Source organism: Ranitomeya imitator, chromosome 8, assembly GCF_032444005.1.
Source record: "Ranitomeya imitator isolate aRanImi1 chromosome 8, aRanImi1.pri, whole genome shotgun sequence".
NCBI lineage: Eukaryota > Metazoa > Chordata > Amphibia > Anura > Dendrobatidae > Ranitomeya > Ranitomeya imitator.
In genome coordinates, this window is record NC_091289.1 from 105,328,856 (window position 1) to 105,342,262 (window position 13,407).

The window sequence follows — 13,407 nt, forward strand, 5'->3', positions numbered from 1 at the left end:
GAGTACTTTTGGCTAGCACATGGAGTGCTGTGTGAACTTCCAGAGAAATACCTCCCCACACCATTACTGACTCACTGCAAGACCGGTTATGATGGAGGATGTTGCAGGCAGCAAAATTTTCTACAGTGTCTCCAGATTCTGTCATGTCTGTCACATGCTCAATGTGAACCTGTTCTCATCTGTGAAGAGCACAGGGCAGCAAAGTCGAATTGGCAAATCTTGGTGTTCTCTGGCAAATGCTAATCACCATGCACAATGTTGGACTGTAAGTACAACACCCACTTGTGAATGTCTATCCCTCTTACCACCCTCATGGAGTCTGTTTCTGACAGTTTGAGCAGACACAAGGATGTTAGTGACCTGTTAAAGGTAATTTTGCAGGGCTCTGGCACTTCTCATTTTGCTCCCTGCACAAAATAGAAGGTAGAGGTCCTGCTGTTGGGTGGTTGCCCTCCTATGGCCCCCTCCATGTCTCCTGGTGTACTGGCCTGTCTCCTGGCATCTGCTCCATGCTCTGGGCACTGTGATGATAGACACAGCTATCCTTCTTGACACAGCACGCATTTATGTGCCATTCCTAGATGTGCTGCACTACCTGAGCAACGTCTGTGGGTTGTAGATACCGCCTCATACTGCTGTACCTCTAGAGGTGAGAGCAATGACAAGATGTAAAAGTGACCAAAACAACAGCCAAAAAGAATGAGAACAGATAAATGGTCTGTGGTCACCACCTGCAGAACTATCCACTAGGTTGTCTTGCTAATTGCCTAAAATTTCTACCTGTTGTCTGTTCCATTTGCATAACAGAAGGAGAAATTGATTCACAATCAGTGTTGCTTCATAACTGGACAAGTTCATGTCACCAAAGTGTGATTTACTTACAGTTACATTGTGTTAACTGTCCCCCTTTTTTTGTGCACTGTATATTAGAGCAGTACTAGATTGTACACTCTGAGCATACTGTATAGCCAATGACATCATATCACTCATATCTTTTAAAGTGCATAGTTCACAATTTCATACCTTGAAAAAGAAGGTCTTGCCACCACAATTACATCTAGTAAATACTGTGTCAATTGGTGATGGAACACCCCATACTTCAGTAATTTTGCGAGGACATCCCATCACACCTCCTTTATTTAATGTCCAAAAGTAGTGACCTGAAATTCCCCAACATTTTAGGAAAAAGAAATGATTAGCATGCAAAATTAGGTTAAGCTGGAAAATTACTTCTATCTGAATATAAAGTGCATATGCAAAGAACAAATAACACACTTAAGGTACCTTCACACATAACGATATCGTTAACGATATCGTTGCTTTTTGTGACGTAGCAACAATATCGTTAAGGAAATCGTTCTGTGTGACAGCGACCAACGATCAGGCCCCTGCTGGGAGATCGTTGGTCGCTGAACAAAGTCCAGAACTTTATTTCGTCGCTGGATCTCCCGTGGACATCGCTGGAACGGCGTGTGTGACACCGATCCAGCGATGTCTTCGCTGGTAACCAGGGTAAACATCGGGTTACTAAGCGCAGGGCCGCGCTTAGTAACCCGATGTTTACCCTGGTTACCAGCGTAAAAGTAAAAAAAAACAAACACTACATACTTACCTACCGCTGTCTGTCCCCGGCGCTGTGCTCTGCACTCCTCCTGTACTGGCTGTGAGCGTCGGTCAGCCGGAAAGCACAGCGGTGACGTCACCGCTCTGCTTTCCGGCCGCTGTGCTCACAGCCAGTACAGGAGGAGTGCAGAGAAGCAGAGCGTCGGGGACAGACAGCGGTAGGTAAGTATGTAGTGTTTTTTTTTTTTTACTTTTACGCTGGTAACCAGGGTAAACATTGGGTTACTAAGCGCAGCCCTGCGCTTAGTAACCCGATGTTTACCCTGGTTACCTGGGGACTTCGGGATCGTTGGTCGCTGGAGAGCTGTCTGTGTGACAGCTCTCCAGCGACCAAACAGCGACGCTGCAGCGATCGACATCGTTGTCTGTATCGCTGCAGCGTCGCTTAATGTGAAGGGGCCTATAGTCTTGTCTAATGACCAATTTGTGAAATCTTTATAACATTTATTAGTTTTCCAAGAGACACAAACTTGCAAATGTTCAATATGAAGACATTGATTCACTAGCACATTAGAACCTTCTGTCTAAAATTGTATAGGACCCCCTTGCCACCAAAACAGCTCTGAACCACTGAGGTATGGACTCCATGAGAGCTTTAATGGTATTTTGTGATATCTTGCAACAAAACCTTCTAAGGGGTTGCCTACCCCTAAATATTTTTTACAGGTATGGTCCAGCCTAGCGTAAAAAAAACCCCAAAAAACGTATTCATCTCTTCGATTGCTGCTGTTTCTCTTATAATACATCTGTGGTCCTTCACCAATATCCATGCTACCTCTCCCAGTCAGGATGGGCATGTAAGCACTCCAGCCAAGTACTGCCTGTAGCAAGGTTCAAGTAGGCTAGCACGTATAAAAGTAACATCTGCATTGATGCTAAGATGTTCCTGTAGAACACTAATAAAAGCAGCATGCTGCATCTGCTGTCATACCTTCTTACAATTGTGCATCTTAATGCCAGTTCTTATCCATATAAGTTATGTACTCCACATTATTTAAAAGGGTTTTCCCACAAACAAAAGTTTATTTTATTCACTAGATCCTGGAATAAAAATAAGATCCACAATTGGGTGTATCTCTACAAAACATTCCTGTGCTGAGATAATCTTATAAAGGTGCCCTTGCTGTGTACTGTGTAATGGCCGTGTCTGACTGAACAGGGACATGGTCTGATCATGCCACAGCTCCTGGGCAGGGGAGAATGCAAAAGAGAGTGTACAGACAGGACAGCATGGGATCACAGATGATTTTTTCTTTGAAGTAAAACAATTTTTAAAAACAGGCAGGGAAATGTTTTACCTCACAAAAAGAACCATCTGCCCCTGCTGTACTGTGTGTATCCTCTTTTGCTTCCTCCCCTGCCCAGGAGCTGTGTTATGATCAGACCATGTCCTTGTACAGTCAGACACAGCCATTACACAGTACACAGCATGGACACATTTATAAGATTATCTCCGCACAGGAGCATTTTTTTAAATTATATCAAATTATTATTATTCCAAGATGTATTGATTAACTTTCCAACATCAGGTGTAATAGTATGCCAATGTCGGACTTCCATCTTTTGATGTGGGCCCCAGCGGTGAGCCCACATCTTTTCCTACACATGCCAGCTGTTTTGAAGAGCTGACATGTGCCTCTAATAGCCGCAGGTGGAATTGCGATCCACCCGAAGCTGTTAAATAGTTAAATGCCACCGATGGGAGGTCATGACAACCAGAGGTCTCCTGCAGACCTCTAAGGGTATGATTCCACGTTCAGGAAACTCTGCATTTTTGACGCTGCGTTGAGCCGCAGCGTCTAAATGCAGCGTCCAGATGTTACAGCATAGTGGAGGGGATTTCATGAAATCCTGTCTTCACTATGCATTAAAAGACGCAAGCGGCATACCCGCGAAAACGCACATGCGGCACGTCTTTTAAGAACGCAACATGTCCTTACATTGCAGAAACAACGCAAGGACAACGCAGGTGACCTGCCAGTGACCTCAGGTGCAGATTTGGTCAGGATTTTACCTGCATAAAATCCTGACCAAATCCTGATGCAATCCTGAATGTGGACACATACCCTAAGGTTGTCACTGCAGGATTGCTATGAGCGCCGCCCGGTGGTCGGCGTTCATAGAAAGTGATCAATTCTGTTACATACAACCGATCTGATCATCGCCTGTATGTACCAGAGCCGATCGGGTTATGGCAGCTTCTAGTCTCCCATGGAGATGCCAAAAGTAAAAAAATAATGTTTTTAAAAATATTAAAAAAAATATATATATAAAAAAGTTCAAATCACCCAACTTTTACCCCATTCAAAATAAAACAATAAAAAAAATCAAGCATACACATATTTGGCATTGCCGCATTCAGAATCGCCTGATCTATCAATATAATTTTTTTTTATCTGATTACTAAATGGCATAATGAAAAAAAAAATTCAAAATGCCAGAATTACTTTTTTTGGTCGCCGCAACATTGCATTAAAATGCAAATAAAATAACGGGCAATCAAAAGATTGTATCTGCACCAAAATGGTATCATGAAAAATGTCAGCTCGGCACACAAAAGATAAGCCCTTGCCCAACCCGAGATCACGAAAAATAGAGACGCTACGAGTATCGGAATATGATGCAATTTTTTTTTTTTTTTTACATTTTGGATTTTTTTTTAACCACTTAAATAAAAAAGAACCTAGACATGCTTGGTGTCTGTGAACTCGTAATGATCTGAAGAATCATAATAGCAGGTCAGATGTAGCATTTAGTGAACATGGTAAAAAAACAAAAAACAAAAACAACTGTGGGATTGCACTTTTTTGCAATTTCACTTGGAATTTTTCTCAAGGTGATCTGCTGTGAAGACACTGAGCTTGAACTGCAGTGACCTCATTACTGACTTTTTCACATGGTGCTGAGATCACAGCAGCTCAGCCCTGCTGGGAATGCAGCCTCAGTGACTGGAGGTAAGCTTGATGACATCACCGCTAGTCACTGATGCTGCACTTGCAGCAGATCATTCACCAGTGGTACTCAGCCTGGACGGTCGCATCTTGGCACTGTCCAGGTTGAAAACTATTAACCCCTTTATGACCAGAGGTATTTTCGTTTTTTTCTCCCCTTCTTCCCAGAGCCATAAATGATATTTTTCCATTAATATGGCTATGTCAGGGGCTTGTTTTTTGCGGGACAAGCTGTACTTTTGAATGACACTATTGGTTATAACATATCATGTACTGGAAAACAGGAAAACCTTCCAAATGTATTGAAATTGCAAAAAAAGTGCAATCCCACAGTTGTTTTTCATTTTGCTTTTTAACTAGGTTCACTAAAAGCTAAAACTGACCCGCTACTATAATTCTCCAGGTCATTACGAGTTCATAGACACCAAACATTTCTGGTTTCTTTCTTATCTAAGTTGTGAAAAAAATTGCGCCATTTTCTAATATTTTTAAAAACATTTTTTTACTTAAGTTATGACATGCTTCAATAGTGTCAATGGGAGATTAGAAGCTGCCATAACCCGATTGACTCTGCTACATACAGGCGATGATCAGTTCGCCTATATGTAGCAGAATTACTCAGTAGCTATGAGCACCGACCACTGGGGTTGATAACCATAGAGGTCTTCATGAGACCTCTAGTTGTCATGCCAACCCATCGGTGAACAAATGGATCAGCTATTCCGTGCACATGTCAGCTGTTCAAAACACTCACCGCCTGAGCCCGAATCAAAGGGAGGGTTTCTGACTTTGGTGTACTATTACGCCTGATGTCGGAAAGGGGTTAATCCCCAGATGTGGATTACGGCGTGGGACAAAATGATGGAGAGATGAGGGATATTGTAGTTTTTTTGTTTGAGTTTTATTACAGGAGAACGAGGGATTCACTGGAATTAGGCTTTAGGTGAGTATAAGGCTGGAGTAACACTAGCGAGTTTTACGGACGTATGAGTGCAGAAAATACGTCCATAAAACTCGCCTAACAAACGTCCCAATTATTCTCTATGCGCCTGCTCCTATCTGCCGTATTTTACTGATCAGTATTATACGGCTTTCTACGGCTGTAGAAAATCGCAGCATGCTGCGTTTGTCACCGTATTGCGCAAAAAACGCTGAAACACCCTGCCTACGGAGGACCACTATTTTGGGGACTTTTCAGCGTATTATGGCCGTAATATACGGACTGTATTGTCTTATGCTGAGTGTGACTCCAGCCTAACTGTGTTTGTTATTTTTAAATAAAAATGGAAAAGTAAGTTTTGTTTTATTTCTAATCAAGGACTTTATTCTTGCTGTGTCTTTATTTACCATTTACTTACCACATAACTATAGGATTAGTAATGGATAGGTGCTTATAGACGCCTCTCCATTAGTAATCCGTGGGTTTGATGTCACCTGACAATGCAAAGGTGACATCAACACCACAAATATGAACCCCACTTGCCACCGCTACAGAGCAAGCGGAAAGAGTCAGGCAAGCACAAGAATTGGCATATCTACTAGATATGCATTTTCTGGGCAGTGGCAGGCTACTATTTTTATGCTGTGATGGGGGGGGCAGGGTCAATATCCATAACCCCTTACCAACCTGAGAATACCAGTCCGCATCTGTCTGCTTTAGCACGGTTGGTTGTCAAAAATGGGGGGACTCCATGCCATTTTTTAAAATTAATTTAAATAATTTTAAAAAATACGGCGCGGGGACCCCTCTATTCTTTATAACCAGCCTTACTCACACTGACAGCTGAGGGTTGCAGCCCCAGCTGTCAGTTTTGCCTGGCTGGTTATAGAAAATACGGCGGAAGCAACACCATTTTTTTTCATGTATTTATTTATGTATAACACAAGAGGCGGTTGATGAATGCTCCCATCAGCGGCTCCTGCTCTCATTGTTGTTGTTAGCAGCAGGTGTAGGGTGATGAGAGTAATTGTCCCATCAGCCACCGCGCGCATTGTTCTCACTTGAATACAACTCTTCATTCTCCCCTCCTCGTGCTGATTGCCGGCACAACAGGGGAATGATGAGAGTTGTCTTTAGCAGCAGGCATCGGGGTCCAGCATTTACTGTACCGCTGCTTCCCTGGCGCCCACCATGTGGTACTGATGCAGCACACACCCGGCACACAGTTGCCACATGTGTGCCACACATATTACACACACAGACACTGACATCTCTGGTACCGATTTGATGTTATCGCGAGCGCCATGGGAAAATATCTTTTGGCGCTCACGCAGACGTCAGAAAGGTGAAGTGAGTTAATTGACTGTGAACTCCCAGGATCTTCCTGATGGCACTGTGAGCATGAGAACGTTCTCATGCTTGCAGTGACGCCAGACAGGTCGTACGAGTTCACCGCGAGACACTCGACAGTGGTAGCAGATGCTTACAGACCTCTCCATTCTTTGTAGGTGGTAAAACTTGCAAAACATAGGTGTACCAAATACTTATTTTCCCCACTCCATATAATGCATATTTTATATTGTTTAGATTATATATAGTGTGCATTGTCTTTGTATGATGTAGATTAACTGTATATAGTATAGATTGTCTGTTTATAGTACAGATTGCATATGTGGTATAGATTGTATAAATTATTTCTGCATAGATTTTGTATATAGTATACATTGTCTCTATATAGTGGATATTAGTTATAGTATAGATTGTATGCAGTGTCCATTGTCTGAATATAGTATAGACTGTATACGTCATTCATGCCAACATTTTGCATATAGTATACATTGTCTTTAAGTATATTACATAGTATATAATATACATATAGATAGTATAGATTGTATATAATGTACTTTATATATGGTGTATCTCATGTCCTCTTCTGCTCCCACCTGCTAACACTTTCTCTGCTACTTCTCACTGCTGGTGATATCTCTCCAAATCCTGGTCCTCCTCAACACATTCCCACAGTCATTTCTAACTCCCATCCACGCTCTATCACAACCTTCCGTAACCTCTCTAACCTTATACCTATTCACCCAGCCCCCGCTTCCCCAGTCCCACTAACAGGAGCTCTGTGGAACGCTCGCTCTGTCTTCAACAAGCTTTCCTACATCCATGATTTTTTTGTTACTACCAAACTTTCCTTCCTCGCCATCACCGAAACCTGGCTCACCCCTTCTGACACAGTCTCTCATGCTGCACTTTCGTATGGTGGCTTCCACCTTTCTCACATCCCCCGCCCCAGCAGCAAACATGGTGGAGGAGTTGGTTTTCTCCTGTCAGATACCTGCTCCTTCACCCCAATCCCACTGCCAACCTCTATTACCCTCCCTTCCTTTGAGGTGCACTCTGTGCGCATCTACTCCCCCTCCAACCTCCAACTGGCTGTCATCTACCGCCCCCCAGGGCAAGCCACCACCTTCTTTGACCACTTCACCACTTGGCTACTTCATTTCCTTTCCGCGGACATCCCTACTATCATCATGGTCTACTTCAACTTCCCCATTGACACTTCCCTCTCATCTGCCACTAAGCTTCTACCTCTCACTTCCTCCTTCGGCCTCACTCAATGGTCTTCTATAGCCACCCACAAAGATGGCCACACACTGGACCTCATCTTCAGTCGCCTCTGCTCCCTATCTAACCTTTCTAACTCACCTCTTCCTCTCTCTGACCACAACCTTCTCACATTCTCTTCCCTCTCCACTCCATATCTACAATCCCCACCCCACAAACTTTCACACCCTCACAGAAATCTTAAACACCTTGACCTACACTCATTCTCTGAATCCCTCCTCCCTCTCACAGATATAAGTTCCTTACACAATGCGGATGACGCTGCCGCTCTATATAACACCACAATAGCTGCAGCTTTGGAATCTACTGCCCCACTTACACATACCAAAGCTCGCAAAATCAACAGACAGCCCTGGCACACCAGCCTGATCAAAGAACTGAGGCGAGCTTCCAGGGCTGCTGAGTGCAGATGGAAAAGATCCCACTCCAACGAGCACTTCATCTGTTGTGGATTCTGTTTTTGGGCTCCCTCTGGTGGTTACAGATGGTACTGGGTGACTTGTGTTTTCTGCGGTCTCTGGTGTCCACCTGTTCTATCAGGATATGGGAGTTTCCTATTTAACCTGGCTTTCTTGTCATTTCCTCGCCGGCTATCAATGTAATCAGCGTGTCTGTTTACCTCTGCTCCCTTCGCCTGTGATCTTCTGGACAAGCTAAGTTTTGATTTTCCGGTTCTATGTTTTGTTTTCATTTTGTCTTAGTCCAGCTTGCAGTTATGTGATCCTTGCTGCTGGTAGCTCTAGTGGGCTGAAATTACTCCTCATGTTCCATGAGTTGGCACATGAGTTCAAGTAATTTCAGGATGGTTTTTTGAAGGGTTTTTCGCTGACCGCGCAGTTCACTTTTGTATCCTCTGCTATCTAGCTTTAGCGGGCCTCATTTTTGCTGATTCTGTTTTCATCTCTACGTTTGTGATTTCCTCTCATTTCACCGTTATTACATATGGGGGGCTGCTATTTCTGTGGGGTGTTTCTCTGGAGCCAGGTGAGGTCTGTATTTCTTCTTATAGGGAAAGTTAGTTCTTCGGCTGGAGCGAGACGTCTAGGATCATCGTAGGCACGTTCCCCGGCTACTGCTAGTTGTGTGGTTAGGTTTAGGAGCGCGGTCAGCTCAGTTTCCATCACCCTAGAGCTTGTTCTATATTTATGCTTGTCCTTTTGTGATCCCTTGCCATTGGGATCATGACAGTATAGCCGGCCCGAAAGTGGTAATCGTATTGGCTGAAGTAGGAGGAAAAGTAGTCTGAGGAAGTTTTTTTTTTTTTTTTTTCTCCCCTCAGAGTTTGCTGCCTAGCCTTAATTGCAGCCTGGCTGCGTCTTACCTCCTCTTAATCCTTGAATGGCTCTGACCTCAGCTGTTTATCATGGACGTCCAGAGTTTGGCTTCCAGCCTGAATAATCTTGCTGCTAAGGTTCAAAATATACAAGATTTTGTTGTACATGCTCCTATGTCTGAACCTAGAATTCCTATCCCAGAGTTTTTTTCTGGAGATAGATCTAGTTTTCTGAATTTTAGGAACAATTGCAACTTGTTTCTTTCTTTGAAATCTCGCTCCTCTGGAGACCCTGCTCAGCAAGTCAAAATTGTTATATCTTTCCTGCGGGGTGACCCTCAGAATTGGGCATTTGCATTGGCACCAGGGGATCCTGCGTTGCTCAATGTGGATGCGTTTTTTCTGGCATTGGGTTTGCTCTATGAGGAACCTAACCTAGAGATTCAGGCTGAAAAAGCTTTATTGGCTCTCTCTCAGGGGCAAGATGAAGCAGAAATATATTGTCAGAAATTTCGGAAATGGTCGGTGCTTACTCAGTGGAATGAGTGCGCCCTGGCTGCAAGATTCAGAGATGGCCTTTCTGAGGCCATTAAAGATGTTATGGTGGGGTTCCCTGCGCCTACAGGTCTGAATGAGTCTATGACTATGGCTATTCAGATTGATCGGCGTTTACGGGAGCGCAAACCTGTGCACCATTTGGCGGTGTCTTCTGAACAGGCACTTGAGACAATGCAATGTGATAGAATTCAGTCCAGAAGTGAACGGCAAAACTATAGGCGGAAAAATGGGTTGTGTTTTTATTGTGGTGATTCAGCTCATGTTATATCAGCATGCTCTAAACGCACAAAAAAGGTTGATAAGTCTGTTGCCATTAGTACTTTACAGTCTAAGTTCATTCTGTCTGTGACTCTGATTTGTTCATTATCAGCCATTTCCGTCGATGCCTATGTGGATTCAGGCGCTGCCCTGAGTCTTATGGATTGGTCATTTGCCAACCGCTGTGGGTTTAGTCTGGAGCCTCTGGAAGTCCCTATTCCTTTGAAAGGAATTGACTCTACACCTTTGGCTATGAACAAACCTCAGTACTGGACACAAGTGACCATGCGTATGACTCCCGTTCATCAGGAGGTGATTCGCACTGTATAATTTACATGATGTCTTAGTGCTTGGTCTGCCATGGTTACAAACTCATAACCCAGTCTTGGACTGGAAAACGATGTCTGTGTTAAGCTGGGGATGTCAGGGGGTTTATGATGATGCACCTCCGATTTCTATCGCTTCATCTACTCCTTCTGAGGTTCCTGTATTTTTGTCTGATTATCGGGATGTTTTTGAGGAGCCTAAGCTCAATTCGCTTCCTCCTCACAGGGATTGCGATTGTGCTATAGATTTGATTCCTGGCAGTAAATTTCCTAAAGGACGTTTGTTCAATCTGTCAGTGCCAGAGCATACTGCTATGCGGGATTATGTTAAGGAGTCCTTGGAAAAGGGACATATCCGTCCATCTTCGTCCCCTTTGGGAGCAGGTTTTTTTTTCGTGGCCAAAAAAGATGGTTCCTTGAGGCCTTGTATAGATTACCGTCTTTTGAATAAGATTACAGTCAAATATCAGTATCCTTTGCCATTGTTGACTGATTTGTTCGCTCGCATTAAGGGGGCTAAATGGTTCACTAAGATTGATCTTCGGGGTGCGTATAATCTTGTGCGGATAAAGCAGGGTGATGAGTGGAAAACCGCATTTAATACGCCTGAGGGCCATTTTGAGTATTTGGTGATGCCTTTTGGACTTTCTAATGCTCCTTCTGTCTTCCAGTCCTTTATGCACGATATTTTCCGTGAATACCTGGATAAATTTATGATTGTGTATTTGGATGATGTTTTGGTTTTTTCTGATGACTGGGAGTCCCATGTTCAGCAGGTCAGGAAGGTGTTTCAGGTCCTGCGGGCCAATTCTTTGTTTGTAAAAGGTTCAAAGTGTCTCTTTGGAGTCCAGAAGATTTCTTTTTTGGGGTATATTTTTTCCCCTTCTACTATTGAGATGGATCCCGTCAAGGTTCAGGCTATTTGTGACTGGACGCAGCCTACATCTCTTAAGAGTCTACAGAAGTTCTTGGGCTTTGCTAATTTTTATCGTCGTTTCATAACTAATTTTTCTAGTGTTGTTAAGCCTTTGACGGATTTGACTAAGAAGGGTGCTGATGTTGCTGATTGGTCTCCTGCGGCTGTGGAGGCCTTTCAGGAACTTAAGCGCCGGTTTTCTACTGCTCCTGTGTTGCGTCAGCCAGATGTTTCGCTTCCTTTTCAGGTTGAGGTTGATGCTTCCGAGATTGGAGCGGGGGTGGTTTTGTCGCAGAGAAGCTCCGATTGCTCAGTGATGAAGCCATGTGCGTTCTTTTCTAGAAAGTTTTTGCCCACTGAGCGGAATTATGATGTTGGTAATCGGGAGCTTTTGGCCATGAAGTGGGCATTTGAGGAGTGGCGTCATTGGCTTGAGGGTGTTAGACATCGTGTGGTGGTCTTGACTGATCACAAAAATCTGATTTACCTTGAGTCTGCCAAGCGTCTGAATACTAGACAGGCTCGTTGGTCACTGTTTTTCTCCCGTTTCGATTTTGTGGTTTCATACCTGCCAGGTTCAAAGAATGTGAAGGCGGATGCTCTTTCTAGGAGTTTTGTGCCTGACTTCCCTGGAAATTCTGAGCCCACTGGTATCCTTAGGGATGGGGTGATTTTGTCGGCTGTCTCCCCAGACTTGCGACGTGCTTTGCAGGAGTTTCAGGCGGATAAACCTGATCGTTGTCCGCCTGAAAGACTGTTTGTTCCGGATAATTGGACCAGTAGAGTCATCTCCGAGGTCCATTCTTCTGCGTTGGCAGGTCATCCTGGAATATTTGGTACTAGAGACTTGGTGGCCAGGTCTTTTTGGTGGCCTTCCTTGTCGAGGGATGTGCGTTCTTTTGTGCAGTCTTGTGAAGTTTGCGCTCGGGCTAAGCCTTGCTGTTCTCGCGCCAGTGGATTGTTGTCACCTTTGCCTATCCCGAAGAGGCCTTGGACGCACATTTCCATGGACTTTATTTCGGATCTCCCTGTCTCTCAAAAAATGTCCGTCATCTGGGTTGTGTGTGACCGCTTTTCTAAGATGGTTCATCTGGTACCCTTGCCTAAGTTACCTTCCTCCTCTGAGTTGGTCCCTCTGTTTTTTCAGAACGTGGTTCGTTTGCATGGGATTCCGGAGAACATCGTTTCTGACAGGGGATCCCAGTTTGTGTCTAGATTTTGGCGGACGTTCTGTGCTAAGATGGGCATTGATTTGTCCTTTTCGTCTGCATTCCATCCTCAGACGAATGGCCAGACGGAACGAACTAATCAGACCTTGGAAACTTATTTAAGGTGTTTTGTTTCTGCTGATCAGGATGACTGGGTTACCTTTTTGCCGCTTGCCGAATTTGCCCTTAATAATCGGGCTAGTTCTGCTACCTTGGTTTCTCCTTTCTTTTGTAATTCGGGGTTTCATCCTCGTTTTTCCTCTGGTCAGGTGGAGCCTTCTGATTGTCCTGGAGTGGACATGGTGGTGGATATGTTGCATCAGATTTGGAGTCATGTGGTGGACAATTTGAAGTTGTCCCAGGAGAGGGCTCAGCAGTTTGCTAATCGCCGTCGCCGTGTGGGTCCTCGACTTCGTGTTGGGGACTTGGTGTGGTTGTCTTCTCGTTTTGTTCCTATGAAGGTCTCTTCTCCTAAGTTCAAGCCTCGGTTCATCGGTCCCTATAGGATCTTGGAAATTCTTAACCCTGTGTCGTTTCGTTTGGATCTCCCGGCATCGTTTGCTATTCATAATGTGTTCCATCGGTCGTTGTTGCGGAAGTATGAGGTACCTGTTGTTCCTTCGCTTGAACCTCCTGCTCCGGTGCTGGTGGAGGGAGAATTGGAGTATGTTGTGGAGAAGATCTTGGATTCTCGTGTTTCCAGACGGAAACTCCAATATTTGG

At 44.2% G+C, this 13,407-nt stretch overlaps 1 protein-coding gene across 10 annotated transcripts in view; it reads right to left on the reverse strand.

Annotated features, from left to right (window-relative positions):
- The window catches only part of PRG4 (proteoglycan 4), a 166,051-nt gene that overhangs the window by 12,374 nt on the left and 140,270 nt on the right, over positions 1 to 13,407 (reverse strand). For all 10 annotated transcript variants that reach the window (XM_069737250.1, XM_069737246.1, XM_069737253.1 and 7 more), the window contains one exon: positions 1,024 to 1,160. In XM_069737250.1, coding sequence (XP_069593351.1) covers positions 1,024 to 1,160 — 137 coding nt within the window. The remainder of the gene's footprint in view (positions 1 to 1,023; positions 1,161 to 13,407) is intronic.